The 20,534-nt window shown below is 63.1% G+C and overlaps 1 protein-coding gene across 1 annotated transcript in view; it reads right to left on the minus strand.

Annotated features, from left to right (window-relative positions):
* The window catches only part of LOC119095134 (Golgi-specific brefeldin A-resistance guanine nucleotide exchange factor 1-like), a 46,823-nt gene that overhangs the window by 14,514 nt on the left and 11,775 nt on the right, over nucleotides 1-20,534 (minus strand). The window contains 17 exon segments of the mRNA XM_037218018.1: nucleotides 1,220-1,319; nucleotides 1,934-2,170; nucleotides 2,487-2,695; nucleotides 3,193-3,316; nucleotides 3,615-3,697; nucleotides 4,594-4,713; nucleotides 6,075-6,271; nucleotides 7,096-7,234; nucleotides 7,586-7,701; nucleotides 8,549-8,726; nucleotides 9,760-9,980; nucleotides 10,876-11,031; nucleotides 11,988-12,054; nucleotides 14,312-14,544; nucleotides 15,268-15,366; nucleotides 15,731-15,845; nucleotides 17,655-17,761. Of these exon segments, the coding sequence (XP_037073913.1) occupies nucleotides 1,220-1,319; nucleotides 1,934-2,170; nucleotides 2,487-2,695; nucleotides 3,193-3,316; nucleotides 3,615-3,697; nucleotides 4,594-4,713; nucleotides 6,075-6,271; nucleotides 7,096-7,234; nucleotides 7,586-7,701; nucleotides 8,549-8,726; nucleotides 9,760-9,980; nucleotides 10,876-11,031; nucleotides 11,988-12,054; nucleotides 14,312-14,544; nucleotides 15,268-15,366; nucleotides 15,731-15,845; nucleotides 17,655-17,761 (2,501 nt within the window).

A 20,534-nucleotide genomic window follows, 5' to 3' on the forward strand; every position in this document is an offset into this window, starting at 1 on the left:
ACCGCCGGGTAGGCGGGGTGACCGCCGGGTAAGCGGGGTGACCGCCGGGTGAGTGGGGCGACCGCCGGGTGAGTGGGGCGACCGCCGGGTGAGTGGGGTGACCGCCGGGTGAGTGGGGTGACCGCCGGGTGAGTGGGGCGACCGCCGGGTGAGTGGGGCGACCGCCGGGTGAGTGGGGGTGACGGAGCCGGGTGAGTGGGGTGACCGCCGGGTAGGCGGGGTGACCGCCGGGTGAGTGGGGTGACCGCCGGGTGAGTGGGGTGACCGCCGGGTGAGTGGGGCGACCGCCGGGTGAGTGGGGTGACGGAGCCGGGTGAGTGGGGTGACCGCCGGGTAGGCGGGGTGACCGCCGGGTGAGTGGGGTGACCGCCGGGTAGGCGGGGTGACCGCCGGGTAAGCGGGGTGACCGCCGGGTGAGTGGGGCGACCGCCGGGTGAGTGGGGCGACCGCCGGGTGAGTGGGGTGACCGCCGGGTGAGTGGGGTGACCGCCGGGTAAGCGGGGTGACCGCCGGGTAAGCGGGGCGACCGCCGGGTGAGTGGGGTGACCGCCGGGTAAGCGGGGTGACCGCCGGGTAAGCGGGGCGACCGCCGGGTGAGTGGGGTGACCGCCGGGTGAGTGGGGGCGACCGCCGGGGTGAGTGGGGCGACCGCCGGGTGAGTGGGGTGACGGAGCCGGGGACGGGCTCCGGGGACGACCGCCGACGCCGACGTATCGGTGCTGCTGTGTCGGTGATGCTGTGTTGGTGCTGTGTCGGTGCTGCTGTGTCCGTACTGCCGTGCCGGTGCTGCTGTGTCAGTGCTGCTGTGTCGGTGCTGCTGTGTCCGTACTGCCGTGCCGGTGCTGCTGTGTCAGTGCTGCTGTGTCGGTGCAGCTGTCAGTGGGACAGGATGGCACAGCAGCAGAGACGGGCACCGCGACAACCGCTCCGAACGTAACAGACATCGGCCACAGGCTTCGTCATGCCATTGGGGCTTTACGACGCACCAGCTGCTGAGGCTATATGACGTCACCTGCCTCACCCTAACAGGAAGGGCGGGTGCCGCGCGGAATCAAACCGCGTTCCTCTGGTTTTCCTGACGCGCAGTGGTTATTTGCGCAAACGCGTTAACCACTACACAACCGGCACCCCGGTCACAGGCTTCGAGCTGGTACAGGTGACAGTATACCCGCGGGTCAGGTCATACGCCACGTCCAGGTCAAGGTCAAGGTCGCCTCACCTCAGCGCTGTTTCCGAGCGTGGTGAATTTGCACAGCGAGATCACCAGGTTGTCGTACACGTCCGACATGCCGTAGTGAGCGGCGATCATGGCGCACTTCCTGGGGTCAGCGCCGGGGTCACAAAGGTCAGACGGCGCGGTCACGGGCACGGGGCACCAGCCGAGGCCACCGGCCAAGGCATGACCAGTACACAAGTCACGGCACGGGTCAGATCACAGGACGGTCACGGCGGTCAGATGTCAGGATCAGGTCACGGAACAGGTCATGGGTTAGGCAACAGGTCGGCTTCAAGGTGAAGACCGGGTCCTGTTCTGGATCAGACTAGGCAGGCCGTGGGTCGAGCTGCGCGAGATCCGTCATGTCGCACGTTAGGCCCCGCGACCGGCCAAATGCTAGCTCCAAAGTCATATCAGAGGTCGGGCCTCAGGGTCAGCTGCAGGTCAGGTAACAGGAAGACGTATAGGTCGGATCGAGGGGTGGTGTTTCGTCCAGCCAGATCCCGTATCAGGTCACAGGCGTGGGCACACGCCACTCATTTCAGGTCACATGTTATGTCGAGCCATGGAAAAAAACCTACGGAAAACCTCGCTCAAAGCACAGCGCAGCCAACCTTAAAATGTCGGTGGAGCGGTCGAACACAAGGCTGAGCGCCGCCCCCATCGGCCCCATCGGCCCCCTCCTCCCCCCCCCCCCCCCCCCCCAGTGGTGTTCACCTGAAGCCGCCGATAGCCTTCTGGACGATCATGTCGTCGGTGGAGCGGTCGAACACGAAGCTGAGCGCCGCCACGGTCGGTCCCCAGCTCAGCGAGAACAGGTCGTGGTCGAACAGGCCGCTGCTGGCGCGCACGTAGCCGCCCTCGCGCGCCGCGCCGCGCCGCAGCAGCACCTTCCACAGGTAGTTTTCGCGCACGAGGCCGGTCTGCTCGGCCGGCATCACGATCTCGTCCGACCTGTCCGCAGGACGAGTGTTCGAGACTGGCTGACGACAGGAACTTTCACACTTGTGGGTGGTTTTGGAAGAGCATGGTGGAGAATCGACTGGTCTAGTAGGTCACGAAAGCTGTTTAGGATTTTAAGCCAAACGGGACACAAAAACACGCTCCATTACAAACGGATCGCAAACAAAATTCTGACCACAGGCGCCCAGGTGATCGCATCATAATAGATAGTAAATAAATCTTCCAATCCGAAATCCGCAGTCTGGCCTATCCGGCCACTCACGCCACATCCCCTTCCCCCGCCCCCTCCACCAACCCCCGCGCTCACTTGATGGCCGTGTAGATCTCGTCCAGCATCTCCTGGTTGAAGTCGCTGCCGCCGTTAACCTTCTTGAGGTTGCGCTTGAAGTCCTCGCGCGTCATGGGCACCGTGTTCTTCCGCACGTTGTGGTTGTGCTGGTCCACGTTCAGCATGATGATGGCGTACGCCAACGTGAAGGCGGCGTCGGCGTTGGCGAACGGCTCGTCGTTAGATTTCTGCCGTCAGGGGGGGGGGGGGGGGCGCTCCGTCAGGGGACGCGCCGCTCCGTCAGGGGACGCGCCGCTCCGTCAGGGGACGCGCCGCTCCGTCAGGGGACGCGCCGCTCCGTCAGGAGACGCGCCGCTCCATGTTGGAGACGCGGCGACAGCGGCGCGCGATGGCGACAGCGGCGCAGTGTTCAGAAAAACGCATCTTTGCATAGGGGAAGACTGACCGTAAATGCAGTGCGTGCCTTTTCCGTCGTCTTGCGGACCGAAATAATCCTGCACGACATACTTTCAGAGTTAGTGAAAATTGGAAACGAAAAGTGCTGTTGCTAAAACTGTCTCCCTGATAATATGAGCGCAATTACAGCTTGTCGCATAACTTAAACCTGGCAACATTAACAGTTAACATGCAGTTCTACTTACGGTTCCGAATCAGTAACAGCTAACAGCAATGGCACCTGACAGGTGGGGACACGCCATCACGGCAGCGGGGGCGGCGTACGTACGTGCCAGTGGTCGGCGAAGTGCTCCATGAGCAGCGAGATGACGGGCGCCTCTCCCGGCAGGCGGAACGTCTCCAGGTACAGCCGCAGCGACTCGTCCACCCGCAGGCCGCCAAAGTCAAACGACCTGATAGACACACGGGCCAGTGCAGGTCAGGGCGGGTCAGGGCGGGTCAGGGCAGGTCAGGGCAGCAGACGGCCCCACGTCCACCCACAGGCCGCCAAAGTCAAACGACCTGATGGACGCACGGGCCAGTGCAGGTCAGGGCGGGTCAGGGCAGGTCAGGGCAGTTCAGGTCATGACAGGTTATGTCATGACAGGTCAGGTCAGAAGACTGCTGGTCAGTGACAGACCTAGAGACGGTCAGTGACAGACCCAGAGACGGTCAGTGGCAGGCCCAGAGACGCAGAGGGATGGCACCTACTTGACAAACGCGTCGAGCACGGCCAGGTTATTTCGCTTGCTGATGTACTCTCCAATCATCTTCTTGTCCAGGCGAGGGTTCTCCTGCAAGCAAAACAATTGCCAGCATCATACAGGGCACAGAGGCAGGACAGCAAACAGTGGCCACGTTTATCACATTACATAAAGTCGAGAGTGCTATTTGTATCAATGACAATGTAAGCATAAATGTCAAGCTGAGAACCTCACTCGTCGTTCAACTGTAAAAACAGTTGATGAGTTCAAATGTCTTATGTTGAGTTTACGTCGTTCAATGTACCTGGAGATACTGCTTTAACAACGTTGTAATGCCAAATAAAGACAAAATCGAGCACCTTGAGTAGTATCGTTATCTACCATTGCAACGTCGTTCAATCAGGACCTCCTCTTTATATTCAAGGTCGTTAACTCAATGTAGGAGCTTTTGACCCATGATGTCGAAAAGCCAGAAGCTACAAGTTTTTCTTGTATATTAAGTACAACTTCACTATCAGCGACCTCACTTAAGATGGCCCATTAAGCAGCTTTGCACTACAAACTGGGACGTGTTGAATCATTCCTGAGGATATGCACAACTCGCGATATTGAGTACCACAATATAACCGCTATTCAACATTACAACTCATTAAATCAGTGCCTCCTGACATACCCAAACTCGTTAACTCAACACATAAGCTTCCAACTCATAATGCCGAAAAAACAGAAGCTGAAGGCCCTTCTGATATCAATAAAAATTAGCGTAGTGGTATTAGTTTAGTGGTATTACTTAAGTGGTAGTTTCGCGGAATTAGTTTAGTGCTATTAGTTTACAGTCCATTGTTATCGTCACCGCTAACAATGCATTATAGACAATGACGAAATTATTGTTTTCCCCTCCAGACGGGGTCGCAAAAAGCCGGCATGACGCCGCCAGCGACGGTTGCCGGCTACGCGTGCCCGTGGCGGGTCAGACTGCCACTGACCTTGATGAACGTGACCACCTCGGTGGGCACCAGCGGCGTCGAGAGCAGGCCGTTATCCTGCAGAAACTGGATGCCCTTGGCCGGCTTGACGTTGAAGTGCTCCGTGCCGGACGACAGCAGCTGAAGCGCAGCAGACATTGCGTCACCCGCCAGGAGATGACGTCACATGTACGACGTCACGCAGAACTCAGCACACAGCACGGTGGTCACGTGCCCCCTGGCGGGCGGCGAAGGCTGATCGCTCCTGTAGCCGTCCGGCCGATACATGCGCCGACACGTCAGCAAGCCCCTTCATCTTGTCTCGATCCACCGCGCCGGCGGCAGGAAGCACTCAGCAACAGCCATCAGCCGATCGGGACGGCCCAAACTCAGCTGCCTAATTAGCTGATGGGGACGGCCGATAGCCAGCTGGTTAGTCAGCTGACGAGAACAGTCCATATTCAGCTGGCTAATCAGCTGATGAGGACAGCCGGTAGTCAGCTGGGCACGACTGTCAGTGTGGACCCGGTCACCACTGCTCGGCCGTATCCAAGAGTCGACACAGCCCGCATGCGCAAACGCCCGTCGCAGAGTACGAGGAGGATAGCTGGTCACGGAAGCAGCACCGCCTCTCTCCGCGCATGCTGACGTCACGCTGATGTGGCCGTTCATTGGTCCGCTTCCCTCCGCGCTTGCTGACGTCACGCTCATGTGGCCGTTCATTGGTCCGCCTCTCTTCGCAAATGCACTTTACAACTTACGTCAGTATGAGATATGATGAAAAAGTTCACTCATAACTATTGGTGTACTCGTGAGTGGAAAAGACCGCTCGAGGCCACAGTTGCTCTGTTTAATAATTACGCTCCTTAAAATCTCATTGTTTATGTTATCGTACCTTGCAAAACAGCCATAATATCTGGAAATCGTGCTCACAACTCGACAATTGTACTTTTCTTCGCCTTGACCGCCGCATGACTAATGGAAAAACATGACTTAAATGGCGTTGTTATTGCGTCCCGGATGCACGGTGACCTTGAAATGGTCTCCTCGAAATAGTTTGTACATCTGCGCGGGCGTATAGCTTAGAAACTAGACGGGTTTAGGCCTTAAGGAGTACAGTGCTGTGAACTGCACCGGATGATCTACGAGATGGTCATTTCAGTTCAGAACCTCATATGCAACTGCGGAGCACACCATTCAACCCATGAATACCAGTGACGCCCGAGCCCGGACTGAACGCTGGGGTCGGGCTCACAAGGGGCGTAATGGCCGAGTGGTCAGCACCTTCAGCTCCCACGTGGGGGTCCGTGTTCGAATCCAGTAGTCATGGACCATGAGCATGGCCTCTGTAGCCGCCGGTGCTCTACGAAAGGATGCGCGACGACGTGCCCCGCGTTCCGTTTTTGAATAAAAAGGAATCGGGCCTACAAAAACGCGGAAATGCAAACGCATGAGTCACTGAGCAGTCAGCCCAGTTGTGGCACGTGGCACAGTATACCCACCTTCTTGCGGTGCTTGACGGCCATGAGTTCCTCGTGCGTAGGCACCTCCTGGTCGGACGGTGCGCGGCGGCCCGACCAATGGCCGGCCGCCGCGTCAGCGGTGGGCGGCGCCCGTTGCTGGCTGCAGCCAATCAGATAGCCGGACGCCGGATAGTCGTAACCGGGGGCGGGGCTGGCCGTCGCCGCCGCCGCCTCGCCTGCCAAAACGGACGGGGGGCGGGTCAGGAGGGCGGGCCCTCGGACGACGACTAACCCTTTCTCAGAAGCTAGCTCCGTATCGTTCGTCACCGCGCCGTCCACAACACAGCTGCACAGACCATATTCCAGACTACATCACGGGCGCCGTGTAACGGCGCACTACAAAGTTAGGCAGATCACATGTTCAACAGCCGTCTATGTTGACCGTTACCCGCGCGGCGACTGGCACTACCTCGTCCCTCGAGGTCGGGGGGGGGGGGGCATCAGCTGGTCCCTCCCATCCTGCGAGGTCGGGAGACCCCATCAGCTGGCCCCTCCCATTCTCCAAGGATGGGGGACCCTATCGGTCGCCCCCCCCCACCCCCATTCCCCGAGGTCGGGGCCCTTTTGACCGGTCCCCCCTCATTCTCCGAGGTCGGGGGACCCTACCGGCCAGTCTCTCTCGTTCGGTCGGAGGCTCAATCGGTCTGTCCTCCCTCCCCCCCCCCCCTCCCCCTACTCTCCGACGTCGGGGATCCCCATCGACCGGTCGCTCGGCCGCCGCTGCGGCCGTCAGTACCAGAGGTAGCGCGCCATAGGGCATCCAGTCCCCCCAATGCCGAGGAGCGAGCCTCCTCCGGCGGCACTCCCGCCAAGCGGCGGAGCTACCCTCCTCCCTCCCCCAGCATGTCACCTGGGTGCGCCTCTGCTCGCTCACGCCGCTCCGAGTGTATCCCCGTGTGGCACTGATGCTCCCCCAGCGTCTCACCTGGGTGCGCCTCTGCTCGCTCCCGCCGCTCCGAGTGTATCCGCGTGTGGCACTGATGCTCCCCCAGCGTCTCACCTGGGTGCGCCTCTGCTCGCTCCCGCCGCTCCGAGTGTATCCGCGTGTGGCACTGATGCTCGATAGAGTCCACCACGGTCAGCAGCGCGTCCAGCGACAGCAGGTGGGTCGAGTACAGGCCCTGCACGGGGAACGCGTTCTGCGGAGGGCCGGAGCGGCGGCTGTCAGCGCTGGCCGAACGGCGGCCGCGCGGTCAGCATCACGGCGACACGCAATGACGTCATACGCAAGCCGCACCAACCACGGCCTGTGACGCGGCAATGATGACGTCACAAACTGGCCGGCGCTGTAGCTCATCACTGCCTGAAGCCGCCGGACAGCCTCTGCGGCTGGCGTCACAACGGCCGCGTCAGGATCGCACCGCCGCGAAGAGCGGCGCCACCCAGTCAGCTGTTGGCTGAAGATACACCCTCTGACACCTGATGTGCGCGACCGGAGTCCGCGCGGGACGTCAGGGTGATTCCGTCGCGCCGACGCCCCGCCGACGCACCTTGGACAGCAGCTTGGTGACGTCTTCGAACAGGTTGGAGCAGTAGGGGTCGCAGTCGTAGTTGAGGTAGAGCTCCGTCACCAGGCCGGGGATCTTCCACAGCTGGACCAGCGCGTCTGGAGGAGACAGCCGGGCGCCGGGTGAAGCCCGCAGGTGGGGCAGGTGGGGGGGGGGGGGGCAGACGATGTCGGCGTCAGGTCAAACCGGAGACGCGTCCGGCCGGGCGCGGGAGACGGGACGGGACAGACACGGAGGCGATACCCACCACGTCAGACGAGGGAGGTGGTGTGCCGCGACGAGTAGGACAGGTCCACCAGATAGGCCAGCCAGCCAGCCAGCCAGCCAGCCAGCCAGCCAGCCAGCCAGCCAGCCAGCCAGCCAGCCAGCCAGCCAGCCAGCCAGCCAGCCAGCCAGCCAGCCAGCCAGCCAGCCAGCCAGCCAGCCAGCCAGCCAGCCAGCCAGCCAGCCGCGCCGCCGGGGACGACAAGGTTTCCACATACCGTCCATCCAACTGGTGGCCGCCCGTGGCGTTTTCGAGGCTGCCAATGTATGACCAGTCCGACGCCCACTGACGGATTATACGTGATGCAGATAGAGCTCAATGTAGGCCGTGTGGCATAAAAAGAACACTACCTTCTTATTACGACGCCTCAGGGAAATGCAGGAAACGCCTGGCAATGCCACGTAGACGGTGTCAGGTTTCTCCACTGACGTAACAGTGCAGAAGTAGTAGCAACTACACCGAGCAGCCATGTGCATCCTACAACTAACAGCTATACCAAAAACTGACGTCCTAGATTGCAGTGTGCTTCCCCCGCGACTGGCCAACGTTCAGGGAACCTCCCATCCAGCGAGCGCCGCCCCGTTCTTCTCCCTTTAGGGCAGTGTGCGTCCCTTGCCGCTCGCTGACGTTCCGGCCCCCCACCCCCATCCCTCACCCCCACCCCGTCCCCTCCCACCCACCGAGCGCCATCTCCTTCTGCTCGTAAGCGGTGCGTGGGTTCTCGGAGACGACGATATCGGTGAGTCGCGTGATGTACATCTCCAGCTGGAACTTGGTCTGGGCGCGCAGCGACTCGAACAGCAGCAGACAGACGCGCAGCGAGGCGGAGAAGATGGAGAGCCGCTCCGAGTTCAGCAGCTGCCGCGGAGGGTCAGCAGGTCAGCAGCGGCCCCGGGAGAGGGAGCATCGGGCGCCGGGCCCGCCGTCAAAGGTCAGAGCAGTCGGGAGCCGGTGCGAGGACAGCGTCAGAAAACCTGGGATCCTCAGCCGCTAGAGCGTTCCCTCACTCAGACGAACAAGCCGAGACCTTTCGTTTTCTGGGGTCGTGGAACGCAGAAGATACGCCAACAGACGGGTGATCATGCACAAACACACGGACAAGCATACAGATAAACGCCCCATTACATAACAGAACACTGCACCGCATCCCGGCCAGTAGCTTAAGAGACACAACCTGACTAGTACCGTAGGAGACGAAACCCGGTAAGTACCGTAAGAGACAAAATCAAATACTCTGACGCGGTGGTCATAAAGCCCACCAACCTACCACCACGGGGATAACCCGGCAACAGGGCACAGCGGAACGGCAACAGTCTGTCAGCGGCGCACCGGCCGGCTCAGGGACAACCCGCGGCCCCCAGGAGACACCCCTGAGGTTACAGAGGACACCCATGCGGCCCGCAGGAGACACCCTCGAGGCTCGCAGGGACGCCCCCGAGGCTGCAGAGGACACCCCTGCGGCCCGCAGGGGATACCTCGCGGCCCGCAGGGGACACCCTCGAAGCTCGCAGGGGGCACCTCTGAGGCTGCAGAGGACACCTCGCGGCCCTAAGGGGACATCCCCTCGGCTCGCAGGGGACACCCCTCGGCCCGCAGGGGACACCCCTCGGTCCGCAGGGGACACCTCCGAGGCCCGCAGGGGACACCCCTCGGTCCGCAGGGGACACCCCTCGGCCCGCAGGGGACACCCCTCGGTCCGCAGGGGACACCTCCGAGGCCCGCAGGGGACACCTCGAGGCCCGCAGGGGACACCCCTCGGTCCGCAGGGGACACCCCTCGGTCCGCAGGGGACACCTCCGAGGCCCGCAGGGGACACCCCTCGGTCCGCAGGGGACACCCCCCGGCCGGGCACACCACCGCAGACGGAGACGGCGTCCGTCGCTGCGCTCACCGAGAACAGGTTACGGCAGATGTCGTCCCGAACCAGGGCGATGAGAGACGGCAGGCGAGCCATGTGCTCGGCGCCCGTCTCCATGGCAACGGCAAGAAGGCCGAGGCCACAGTGGATCATGAAGTCCGAGTTGTTGCGGTCCAAAGGGCTGGTCAGCGACGCGAAGAAGTTGAGCACCTCGCGTACGCAGGGCAGGCCATACGGCACCAGCGGGCCGGCGCCTGCGGCAGGCGCACACCGGGTGACACCGTGTCACGACACCGTGGCATGTGGCGTGAGCGAGTGGTAGCGCTGCACCATGGCTCGTGCTAGAGACAGACATCCATTCCGACGCACATCGACAGAACAAGACGCCGTCAAACTACCCTCACCACTACACCACCACCACGGCACGTTACCGTTCGCTGGATCAACGAGAGCTGCCCACTGCCCGCATCCCCGTCCCCAGCCGCCGTATTTCACCCAGCACGTGCCCCTGCCCCTGCCCCCATCGCTGCAGCTGACCCAGCACGTGTCCCTGCCCCCGCCGCTGCAGCTGACCCAGCACCTACCCCTGCCCCCGCCGCTGCAGCTGACCCAGCACCTACCCCTGCCCCTGCCGCTGCAGCTGACCCAGCACCTACCCCTGCCCCCGCCGCAGCTGACCCAGCACCTACCCCTGCCCCCGCCGCAGCTGACCCAGCACCCACCCCTGACCCCGCCGCTGCAGCCGACCCAGCACCTACCCCTGACCCAGCACCTACCCCTGACCCCGCCGCTACCGCTGACCCAGCACCTACCCCTGACCCCGCCGCTGCAGCTGACCCAGCACCCTACCCCTGACCCCGCCGCTACCGCTGACCCAGCACCTACCCCTGCCCCCGCCGCTGCAGCTGACCCAGCACCTACCCCTGCCCCTGCCGCTGCAGCTGACCCAGCACCTACCCCTGCCCCCGCCGCAGCTGACCCAGCACCTACCCCTGCCCCCGCCGCAGCTGACCCAGCACCCACCCCTGACCCCGCCGCTGCAGCCGACCCAGCACCTACCCCTGACCCAGCACCTACCCCTGTCCCCGCCGCTGCAGCTGACCCAGCACCTACCCCTGACCCCGCCGCTACCCCTGACCCAGCACCTACCCCTGCCCCTGCCGGTGAACTTGACGCCCTGCGGGTTCTCGCGCGGCTCGTCGTCGGCCTCGTCGGCCGGCGGCTCGGAGGCGGCCCTGGAGCCGGCCGCGCCGTCCAGAGAGCAGGCGGGCTCGCCCTCGGTACCGGGTGCCGGTTCGGTCGACTCTGCCAGAGGCGAAGCACACGCGCGTCAGACGCCGGCCGACGCAGACACTGCCAGTCAGTGTCAGTGTCAGCCGGTGTCAGTGTCAGTGTAAGTCGGCGTCAGTGTCAGCGTCAGCCGGTGTTAGTAGCAGTGTCAGTCGATGTCAGTGCTAACGTCGGCCAATTTCAGTGTCGTACGGCATCGGGGACAATGTCGGCCAATGTCAGTCAGTGTCAGTCGATGTCAGTGTCAACTTCAGCCGGCGCCAATTGGTGTCAGCCAGTGTCAGTACTAATTTCAGTCGCTGTCAGCCAGTGTCAGTGTAAGGTACTGTCAGGCAGTGTCATTTATCACCTGGTTTCTGTGCTGTGCGCTCGCTGTGTCGAAGTCTACGTTTGGGGTCACTTTTACCTGTTCTACTAATCAATACCACTGCCCACTCCTACCCATCAATACCCTTACAATGTATCCAGAACGTGGATGTCCGTGCATTCGTCACGTGTCACGCACTTACCAGGGCTCGTAATGGCCATAGAATCGAGCACGAGTATCGAACACGTTGAAGTCCGTAAACAACAATTTGTTGGGGACATTAACGTTGGCATGTGTTGATGCAAGAAGAGGACACGCAGCTTCAAGTGACGGCGCTGGGCGGGAGGCGCAGTGCCGACGCTGACGCGGATCTATTCTACAGCAGTCCCAAGTCAAAGGCTGGAGACGGCACCCTTCGATTCCTTTACATGGGATTCAGTGTTGTAACAGCCAGGTTGTAGGAAGCGTAGGACTGCACTTAATTGTGAATCACAGTGCACTTTCACGCTAAAAACGAAAATTTGCGGAAAAATCAACATTGAAAGAACCGAAACTTCAAAAAACCAAACACGTTGGCCTGCCAATAACGGGCGGACAGCTTCGGGTGTGACCTCTGACCTCCCGCCCTCCGACCGACCCCGTGACCTCCCGGTGAGCCGCTGACCTGATCCGGTGACGTCAGAGCCGGGTGCGGCCGGCGGCGCCGCCTCCGTGGCGAGCGGCTCTTCCGTCTGCGGGCGGCGGGGTCACAGGTCACCCACAGTACACGACCTCGGGTCACCCCAGCCGGCCAGCGGCGCCGGCGAGCACGCCAGGGGGGGGGGGGGCGCAGACCACCAGCGAGTCCGGGCTCGGATCGGCAGGGCACCGAGGCAGGTCACGGCCGCGCACCGCCGCTGGCGGCCGGCGACCACCAGGGACCAGCGATGAATACAGATGACCGGTGATGAACCACGATGAAAGATGGTCGATGAACGAAGGTTCAGAGAGGGTGTGACGGTCAAGTTAAGGGCAGCACACGGGCATGACCGGGGAAGCAGAGGCAGCTGAGAGAGCGCGGAGGCCAGGCAGCTGAGGGACCGGGGAAGCAGAGGCAGCTGAGAGGGCGCGGAGGCCAGGCAGCTGAGGGACCGGGGAAGCAGAGGCAGCTGAGAGAGCGCGGAGGCCAGGCAGCTGAGGGACCGGGGAAGCAGAGGCAGCTGAGAGCGCGCGGAGGCCAGGCAGCTGAAGGACCGGGGAAGCAGAGGCAGCTGAGAGGGCGCGGAGGCCAGGCAGCTGAAGGACCGGGGAAGCAGAGGCAGCTGAGAGGAGCGCGGAGGCCAGGCAGCTGAGGGACCGGGGAAGCAGAGGCAGCTGAGAGAGCGCGGAGGCCAGGCAGCTGAGGGACCGGGGAAGCAGAGGCAGCTGAGAGAGCGCGGAGGCCAGGCAGCTGAGGGACCGGGGAAGCAGAGGCAGCTGAGAGAGCGCGGAGGCCAGGCAGCTGAGGGGACCGGGGAAGCAGAGGGCAGCTGAGAGAGCGCGGAGGCCAGGCAGCTGAGGGACCGGGGAAGCAGAGGCAGCTGAGGGAGCGCGGAGGCCAGAGAGCTGAAGGGAGCGCGGAGGTCCGGCAGCTGAGGGGGCGGAGAGGCTAAGGCAGCTGAGGGGGCGGGAGAGGCTAAGGCAGCTGAGGGAGCGGAGATGCCAAGGCAGCTGAGGGAGCGGAGAGGCTAAGGCAGCTGAGGGGGCGGAGAGGCTAAGGCAGCTGAGGGAGCGGAGAGGCCAAGGCAGCTGAGGGAGCGGAGAGGCCAAGGCAGCTGAGGGAGCGGAGAGGCCAAGGCAGCTGAGGGAGCGGGGGAGGCCATGGCAGCTCAGGGAGCGGAGAATTCAGGGGACGGGGAGGCAAGGGACCTGAGGGAGCGGGCGAGGCCAGGGACGTATACAAACAGAGGAGGCCGGGCAGCGGGGAGTGGCGTAAGGTCCAGAAGGAACACAGGACACAGACGGGCTGGCGGTGGGGACGCCGGGCGACGGCAGGGTGGCCGGCGGCCACGGACGGGACGGGAGGCACAGTCGCTGGATCGCACCGGCGGCCGCCAGAAGACGGCGCACGGGGAGCGGCGGAGCTCACCACCGCCGGCAGCGAGGCTCGGCACCACACAGCCGCTGCTCCGGCACTCGAGAGACGCTCGTCGCAGGTAACAGTCCACTCGAGACGCTCGTCACTGGTACCAGGCCACTCGAGAGGGGCTCGTCACTGGTACCAGACCACTCGAGAGACGCTCGTCACTAGTACCAGGCCACTCGAGACGCTCGTCACTGGTACCAGACCACTCGAGAGACGCTCGTCACTAGTACCAGGCCACTCGAGACGCTCGTCACTGGTACCAGACCACTCGAGAGACGCTCGTCACTGGTGCCAGACCACTCGAGAGGGGCTCGTCACTGGTACCAGACCACTCGAGAGACGCTCGTCACTAGTACCAGGCCACTCGAGACGGTCGTCACTAGTACCAGACCACTCGAGAGACGCTCGTCACTGGTACCAGACCACTCGAGAGACGCTCGTCACTAGTACCAGGCCACTCGAGACGCTCGTCACTGGTACCAGACCACTCGAGAGACGCTCGTCACTGGTACCAGACCACTCGAGAGACGCTCGTCACTAGTACCAGACCACTCGAGAGACGCTCGTCACTGGTACCAGACCACTCGAGAGGGGCTCGTCACTGGTACCAGACCACTCGAGAGACGCTCGTCACTAGTACCAGACCACTCGAGAGGGGCTCGTCACTGGTACCAGACCACTCGAGAGACGCTCGTCACTAGTACCAGACCACTCGAGAGACGCTCGTCACTGGTACCAGACCACTCGAGAGGGGCTCGTCACTGGTACCAGACCACTCGAGAGGGGCTCGTCACTGGTGTCAGTCCACCGCTCCACACCGCAATGCTGCCTCCACGCGTCCCCCGGCCTGGGTGGCCAGCGAGAGCGCCCAACTGACTGCTCACCTGTCCGTCCGGCAGACTAGCCGAGTCGGCGCCGTCCACTGACTCGGCGTCCTCGGCCGTCGCGCCGGCCGCGCCGCCGGCCTCCTCCTGGCCGCCGGCGCGCTCGGCCTCCTCGGCGGCCCGCTCCGTCGGCGGCGGGCCGCGCACCCGGTCCAGGTGGTTCAGGTCGACCACGGCTCCCTTCGGCGCCGACGGCGTGGTGGCCAGCGGCGCGCCGCCGTTGGGGACCGGGTCTGCCGGCGGAGTGGGGGGGGGGGGGAGGGGGTCACCCACCACACAGCTGGGCCGGGCAGCTGATGTTCAGAAGACCACCAGGTGGTGTGGTGGGGACGGCGACGAGAATGGAGAACGAACGCAGCGAGCGGTATCTCGAGCATGGGGACTCAGGCCTGCCGTGCCCAGAGACAAACGGATCCAGCAAGGCACAAAAATACCAGCAGACGCCACTCGCGATGCTTTGTCAGGATATGTGGCTGCTCAGCACAGACATGCATAAAGGCCACACGGCACAATGGCAAAAATGGCACACAAAAAAGCAGCTTTCAATAACCGTGTGGTGAGCGCCATAACAAAAATAGGGGACCGAAGTTGCGCTGCGCTCAGCTGTCACGTCCAGTTGTTCTGGTAAAGTTGGAACTTTTCCTGCTCAAAATCAGGTTTGGTTTTTTTAGGCAGTCTGAGCAATTCAGCAGCATCCGTCGCACAGACAGCACGACACCGGCCCGGGACCCGGAGCAGCTCTCTGAGAATCCAAAGCATCAATGGGTGTCTGCGCAGCCTAGACCACGTGCCCTCCAGTCAGCTGGACGGTGTGGTTTGGTCCCGCACTGCAAGACCGAATGGTGCATCTTGAGGCGGGCCTCGGGTTCTCATCTTAAGGATGGTTCCAAACTGCGATTCAAGACTACATAAAACCCTCGCGGTGGGTGTGCGCCTGCGCAAACAGACGGCCGTACCGGGCTGGCCGGGCTCCTCCGGCGGGTCGGCCGGCGCCGCCGGCGGCTCCGTCGCCTCCAGCGGGATGCTGTCCGGCTTCCGTGGCCCGCTGCTGCCCTCTGTCGGTCAGACGGGAAGTTTAGCTTCCGAGCCGAGAAATCACAGCGTGGGGCAGGATGAGTCGCGGCTGCGAAAACTGGCCACACCCAAACGACTTTGGCCATGCGAAGGCCATTTGAGGTCGTTCAGCCAGGTCTCAGTTCAGCAGATGGGTCTTGTGCATGGTAGTTTCAGCTGGTATCAAGATGTGGTCACCTGTCTCTCTCAACTGAGTGTCATGGCCTGACCTCCGACTTTACGTCCTCTTCTCAGGAGACGTCCCTGACCGACCTTTGACCTGATCACGGGACCGGCCCGACCGTCAGCTAGCTCCAACCGCCGTCAGCCCTCTGGCCTGACCCCTGGACGCGTCACCCCACTGACCTTTGCCGTCTCTGGACCTGTCCTTGGACTCCTGGCGGCGGCGGTACTTGAGCCGCGGAAACTTGCCCTTCTTCTTGCCGCGGCCGTCCAGCCCGCCGGAGCGCATCTTCAGCTTCTGACGGGAGCATGTCCTAGTCATTCGGCTCTCACGACACATTCAGCTGCTGGGGCTTTATGGCGTCGTCCGCCTCTCACGCTGGCAGGAAGGGCGGGCATCGCGGGGAATCGAACCCCGCACCCCTGGTTTCCCAGACGCGCAGCTAAAGCAGACGCGTTAACTGCACGTCTGCGCTAACTAATCACTACACTATGGACACCCCGACGGGAGGAGGGGCCCTCACAGGACACCCCCTGGCGGAAGGAGCGGACCCTCACACAACACCCCTTCACAGAAGGAGCAGGCCCTTAAACGACACCCCTGACGGGAGGAGCGGGCCCTCACACAACACCCCCTGACGGGAGGAGCGGGCCCTCACACAACACCTCCTGACGGGAGGAGCGGGCCCTCACACAACACCCCCTGACGGGAGGAGCGGGCCCTCACAGGACACCCCCTGGCGGAAGGAGCGGACCCTCACACAACACCCCTTCACAGAAGGAGCAGGCCCTTAAACGACACCCCCTGACGGAAGGAGCGGGCCCTCACACAACACCCCCCTGACGGGAGGAGCGGGCCCTCACAGGACACCCCCTGGCGGAAGGAGCGGACCCTCACACAACACCCCTTCACAGAAGGAGCAGGCCTTTAAACGACACCTCCTGACGGAAGGAGCGGGCCCTCACACAACACCCCCTGACGGGAGGAGCGGGCCCTCACACAACACCCCCTGACGGGAGGAGCGGGCCCTCACACAACACCCCCTGACGGGAGGAGCGGGCCCTCACACAACACCCCCTGACGGAAGGAGCGGACCCTCACACAACACCCCCTGACGGGAGGAGCGGGCCCTCACACAACACCCCCTGACGGGAGGAGCGGGCCCTCACACAACACCCCCTGACGGGAGGAGCGGGCCCTCACACAACACCTCCTGACGGGAGGAGCGGGCCCTCACACAACACCTCCTGACGGGAGGAACGGGCCCTCACACAACAACCCCTGACGGGAGGAACGGGCCCTCACAGGACACCCCCCTGACGGGAGGAGCGGGCCCTCACAGGACACCCCCTGACGGGAGGAACGGGCCCTCACAGGACACCCCCTGACGGGAGGAGCGGGCCCTCACAGGACACCCCCTGACGGGAGGAACGGGCCCTCACAGGACACCCCCTGACGGGAGGAACGGGCCCTCACACAACACCTCCTGACGGGAGGAACGGGCCCTCACAGGACACCCCTGACGGGAGGAGCTGGCTCTCACAGGACACCCCCTCACAGAAGGAGCAGGCCCTCAAACGACAGCCCCTGACGGGAGGAGCTGGCCCTCACAGAACACTCCCTCACAGAAGGAGCAGGCCCTTAAACGACACCCCCTGACGGGAGGAGCGGGCCCTCAGACGAAACAAGCACACACAGCCGGCAACGACAGCTGACAGCCACAGATGCCGCAGCAACCATCAACATCACCAATATGCACGGCTTGTCAGCACCCAAATATGAGGACCGGTACAAAATATCAGGAGCGCTGGCATTACAGTCCCCAAACACCAATGATATCACAGACACAACAGTACCCATACACCAGTGAGCCTGCAGAACAGATCGTTGCAAGTAAGAGCGAGTTCATTTCCAGTGGTACAATCACAAACCTCCGATCATTAAAAAATAGCTTACTTATTACCACCACCACCCGAGGGCGTTGTCCCTGGATCGCATGTGACAACAGCCAGCAGCGACAGCGGCGCCTCCGAGCGCCCGCGCCCGACTTCCCACCGGTGACGTCATCAGCGGCCGGCGCCAGGTCAGCGGCGGCGCTGTACGTACCCGCGAGAGGGTGGACGCCTGTTCGTCCTCAGCCATGTCCGCCAGCCGGGTGAACAGCAGCTGGGTCAGGTCGGTCAGGATGTGCTCGGCGGACCGCCGCAGCAGCTCTGGGCAGCGATCAGGTCAGGTCAGGTCATGTCAGGTCAGATCAGCTCAGGTCAGTTTAGGGCCAGTCGGACCGGGGCCACGGTTTCATAACGCGAAAGTACGAGGTGGCGTATTTTTAAGCTTGCATCGTGCGAGTATGGGAGCCGGAAACAAGCCAATTCTACTCGATCTGAAGATTGTACAAATATTGATGAACAGGATCATCGGTCGGATTCAGTTGTCACTGCAGGAGCCCTTATGGCTTTACTGAAAAGCGCGTAGATTTGTGCATTTTTCGTGAAAACAACGCCCGGTTCGGCTGAGGCCAAGTCAGTCAGACCACGACAGAGCAGGTCGGGGCAGGGCAGGTCGGGGTAGGGCAGGTGGGGGCAGATCTGCTCAAGTCGGCCCAAATCCCCAACGCATCTAACAAGCACGGCACAAGCGCAAATGGACAGCGGGAAGCGCCCAAGACAGAGGCATTGCAGTTCACTTGTAAATCACTTGTAGTTCTTGCATATCACTTCCAGCTCCATTAAAGCCCGTTCGTAACAGCCCATTGTGCGGCCCTACACGGTACACTACAGCGACCCTGCGGTGGTGTGACGTCGTTCAGCAGAGGTGGACGGCAGTGGAGCCGCTACAGGAAGGTGACCTGACTCAAAGACGTTCAGTGGCGACAGCAGTGACAGGCCACAGTGCAGTGTCGACCCCAGCCCAGCACGCGGCGGGGAGACACGGTACAGCGCCGAGCAGAGGGCGTGGCTGGACCAGGTCACAAGAAAGCGCGACGGCGGGGCGCCACGACACGTAACGAAGCAGCGGGGGGCGCGACGGGTCGGCGGCGGCGTGATCCGGACAACACGTGCTGTTTGGCAGTGTGAGACGGCGGCACCAGCGCGTGGCGGGGAGTGGTGTGTGCTGTTTGGCGACATGAGACGGCGGCACCAGCACGTGGCGGGGAGTGGTGTGTGCTGTTTGGCGACATGAGACGGCCGGCACCACGCGCGTGGCGGGGAGTGGTGTGTGCTGTTTGACAGCGTGAGACGGCGGCACCAGCGCGTGGCGGGATGTGTGGTGTGTGCTTTTGGCGACATGAGACGGCCGGCACCAGCGCGTGGCGGGGAGTGGTGTGTGCTGTTTGACAAGAGTGAGACGGGCGGCACCAGCGGCGTGGGCGGGGAGTGGTGTGTGCTGTTTGGCGACATGAGACGGCTGGCACCAGCGCGTGGCGGGGAGTGTGTGTGCTGTTTGGCGACATGAAGGACGGCGGACCACAGCGCGTGGCGGGGAGTGGGTGTGCTGTTTGGCGACATGAGACGGCGGCACCAGCGCGTGGCGGGGAGTGGTGTGTGCTGTTTGGCGACATGAGACGGCGGCACCAAGCGCGTGGCGGGGAGTGGGTGTGTGCTGTTTGGCGACATGAGACGGCGGCAACCAGCACGTGGCGGGGAGTGGTGTGTGCTGTTTGACAGCGTGGAGACGGCGGCGCCAGCGCGTGGCGGGGAGTGGTGTGTGCTGTTTGGGCGACATGAGACGGCGGCACCAGCACGTGGCGGGGAGTGGTGTGTGCTGTTTGGCGACATGAGACGGGCGGCGCCAGCGCGTGGCGGGGAGTGGTGTGTGCTGTTTGGCGACATGAGACGGCGGCACCAGCGCGTGGGCGGGGAGTGGTGTGGTGCTGTTTTGGCGACATGAGACCGGCGGCACAGCACGTGGCGGGGAGTGGTGTGTGCTGTTGGCGACATGAGACGGCGGCACCAGCGCGTGGCGGGGAGTGGTGTGTGCTGTTTGACGACATGAGACGGCGGCACCAGCGCGTGGCGGGGAGTGGTGTGTGCTGTTTGGCGACATGAGACGGCGGCACCAGCGCGTGGCGGGGAGTGGTGTGTGCTGTTTGGCGACATGAGACGGCGGCACCAGCGCGTGGCGGGGAGTGGTGTGTGCTGTTTGGCGACATGAGACGGCGGCACCAGCACGTGGCGGGGAGTGGTGTGTGCTGTTTGACAGCGTGAGACGGCGGCACCAGCGCGTGGCGGGGAGTGGTGTGTGCTGTTTGGCGACATGAGACGGCGGCACCAGCGCGTGGCGGGGAGTGGTGTGTGCTGTTTGGCGACATGAGACGGGCGGCACCAGCGCGTGGCGGGGAGTGGTGTGTGCTGTTTGGCGACATGAGACGGCGGCACCAGCACGTGGCGGGGAGTGGTGTGTGCTGTTTGGCGACATGAGACGGCGGCACCAGCACGTGGCGGGGAGTGGTGTGTGCTGTTTGGCGACATGAGACGGCGGCACCAGCGCGTGGCGGGGAGTGGTGTGTGCTGTTTGACAGCGTGAGACGGCGGCGCCAGCGCGTGGCGGGGAGTGGTGTGTGCTGTTTGGCGACATGAGACGGCGGCACCAGCGCGTGGCGGGGAGTGGTGTGTGCTGTTTGGCGACATGAGACGGCGGCACCAGCGCGTGGCGGGGAGTGGTGTGTGCTGTTTGGCGACATGAGACGGCGGCACCAGCGCGTGGCGGGGAGTGGTGTGTGCTGTTTGGCGACATGAGACGGCGGCACCAGCGCGTGGCGGGGAGTGGTGTGTGCTGTTTGGCGACATGAGACGGCGGCACCAGCACGTGGCGGGGAGTGGTGTGTGCTGTTTGACAGCGTGAGACGGCGGCACCAGCGCGTGGCGGGGAGTGGTGTGTGCTGTTTGGCGACATGAGACGGCGGCACCAGCGCGTGGCGGGGAGTGGTGTGTGCTGTTTGGCGACATGAGACGGCGGCACCAGCGCGTGGCGGGGAGTGGTGTG

The sequence above is a fragment of the Pollicipes pollicipes genome, unplaced genomic scaffold (genome assembly GCF_011947565.3).
Source record: "Pollicipes pollicipes isolate AB1234 unplaced genomic scaffold, Ppol_2.1 Scaffold_4219;HRSCAF=4965_pilon_pilon_pilon, whole genome shotgun sequence".
Classification (NCBI taxonomy): domain Eukaryota; kingdom Metazoa; phylum Arthropoda; class Thecostraca; order Pollicipedomorpha; family Pollicipedidae; genus Pollicipes; species Pollicipes pollicipes.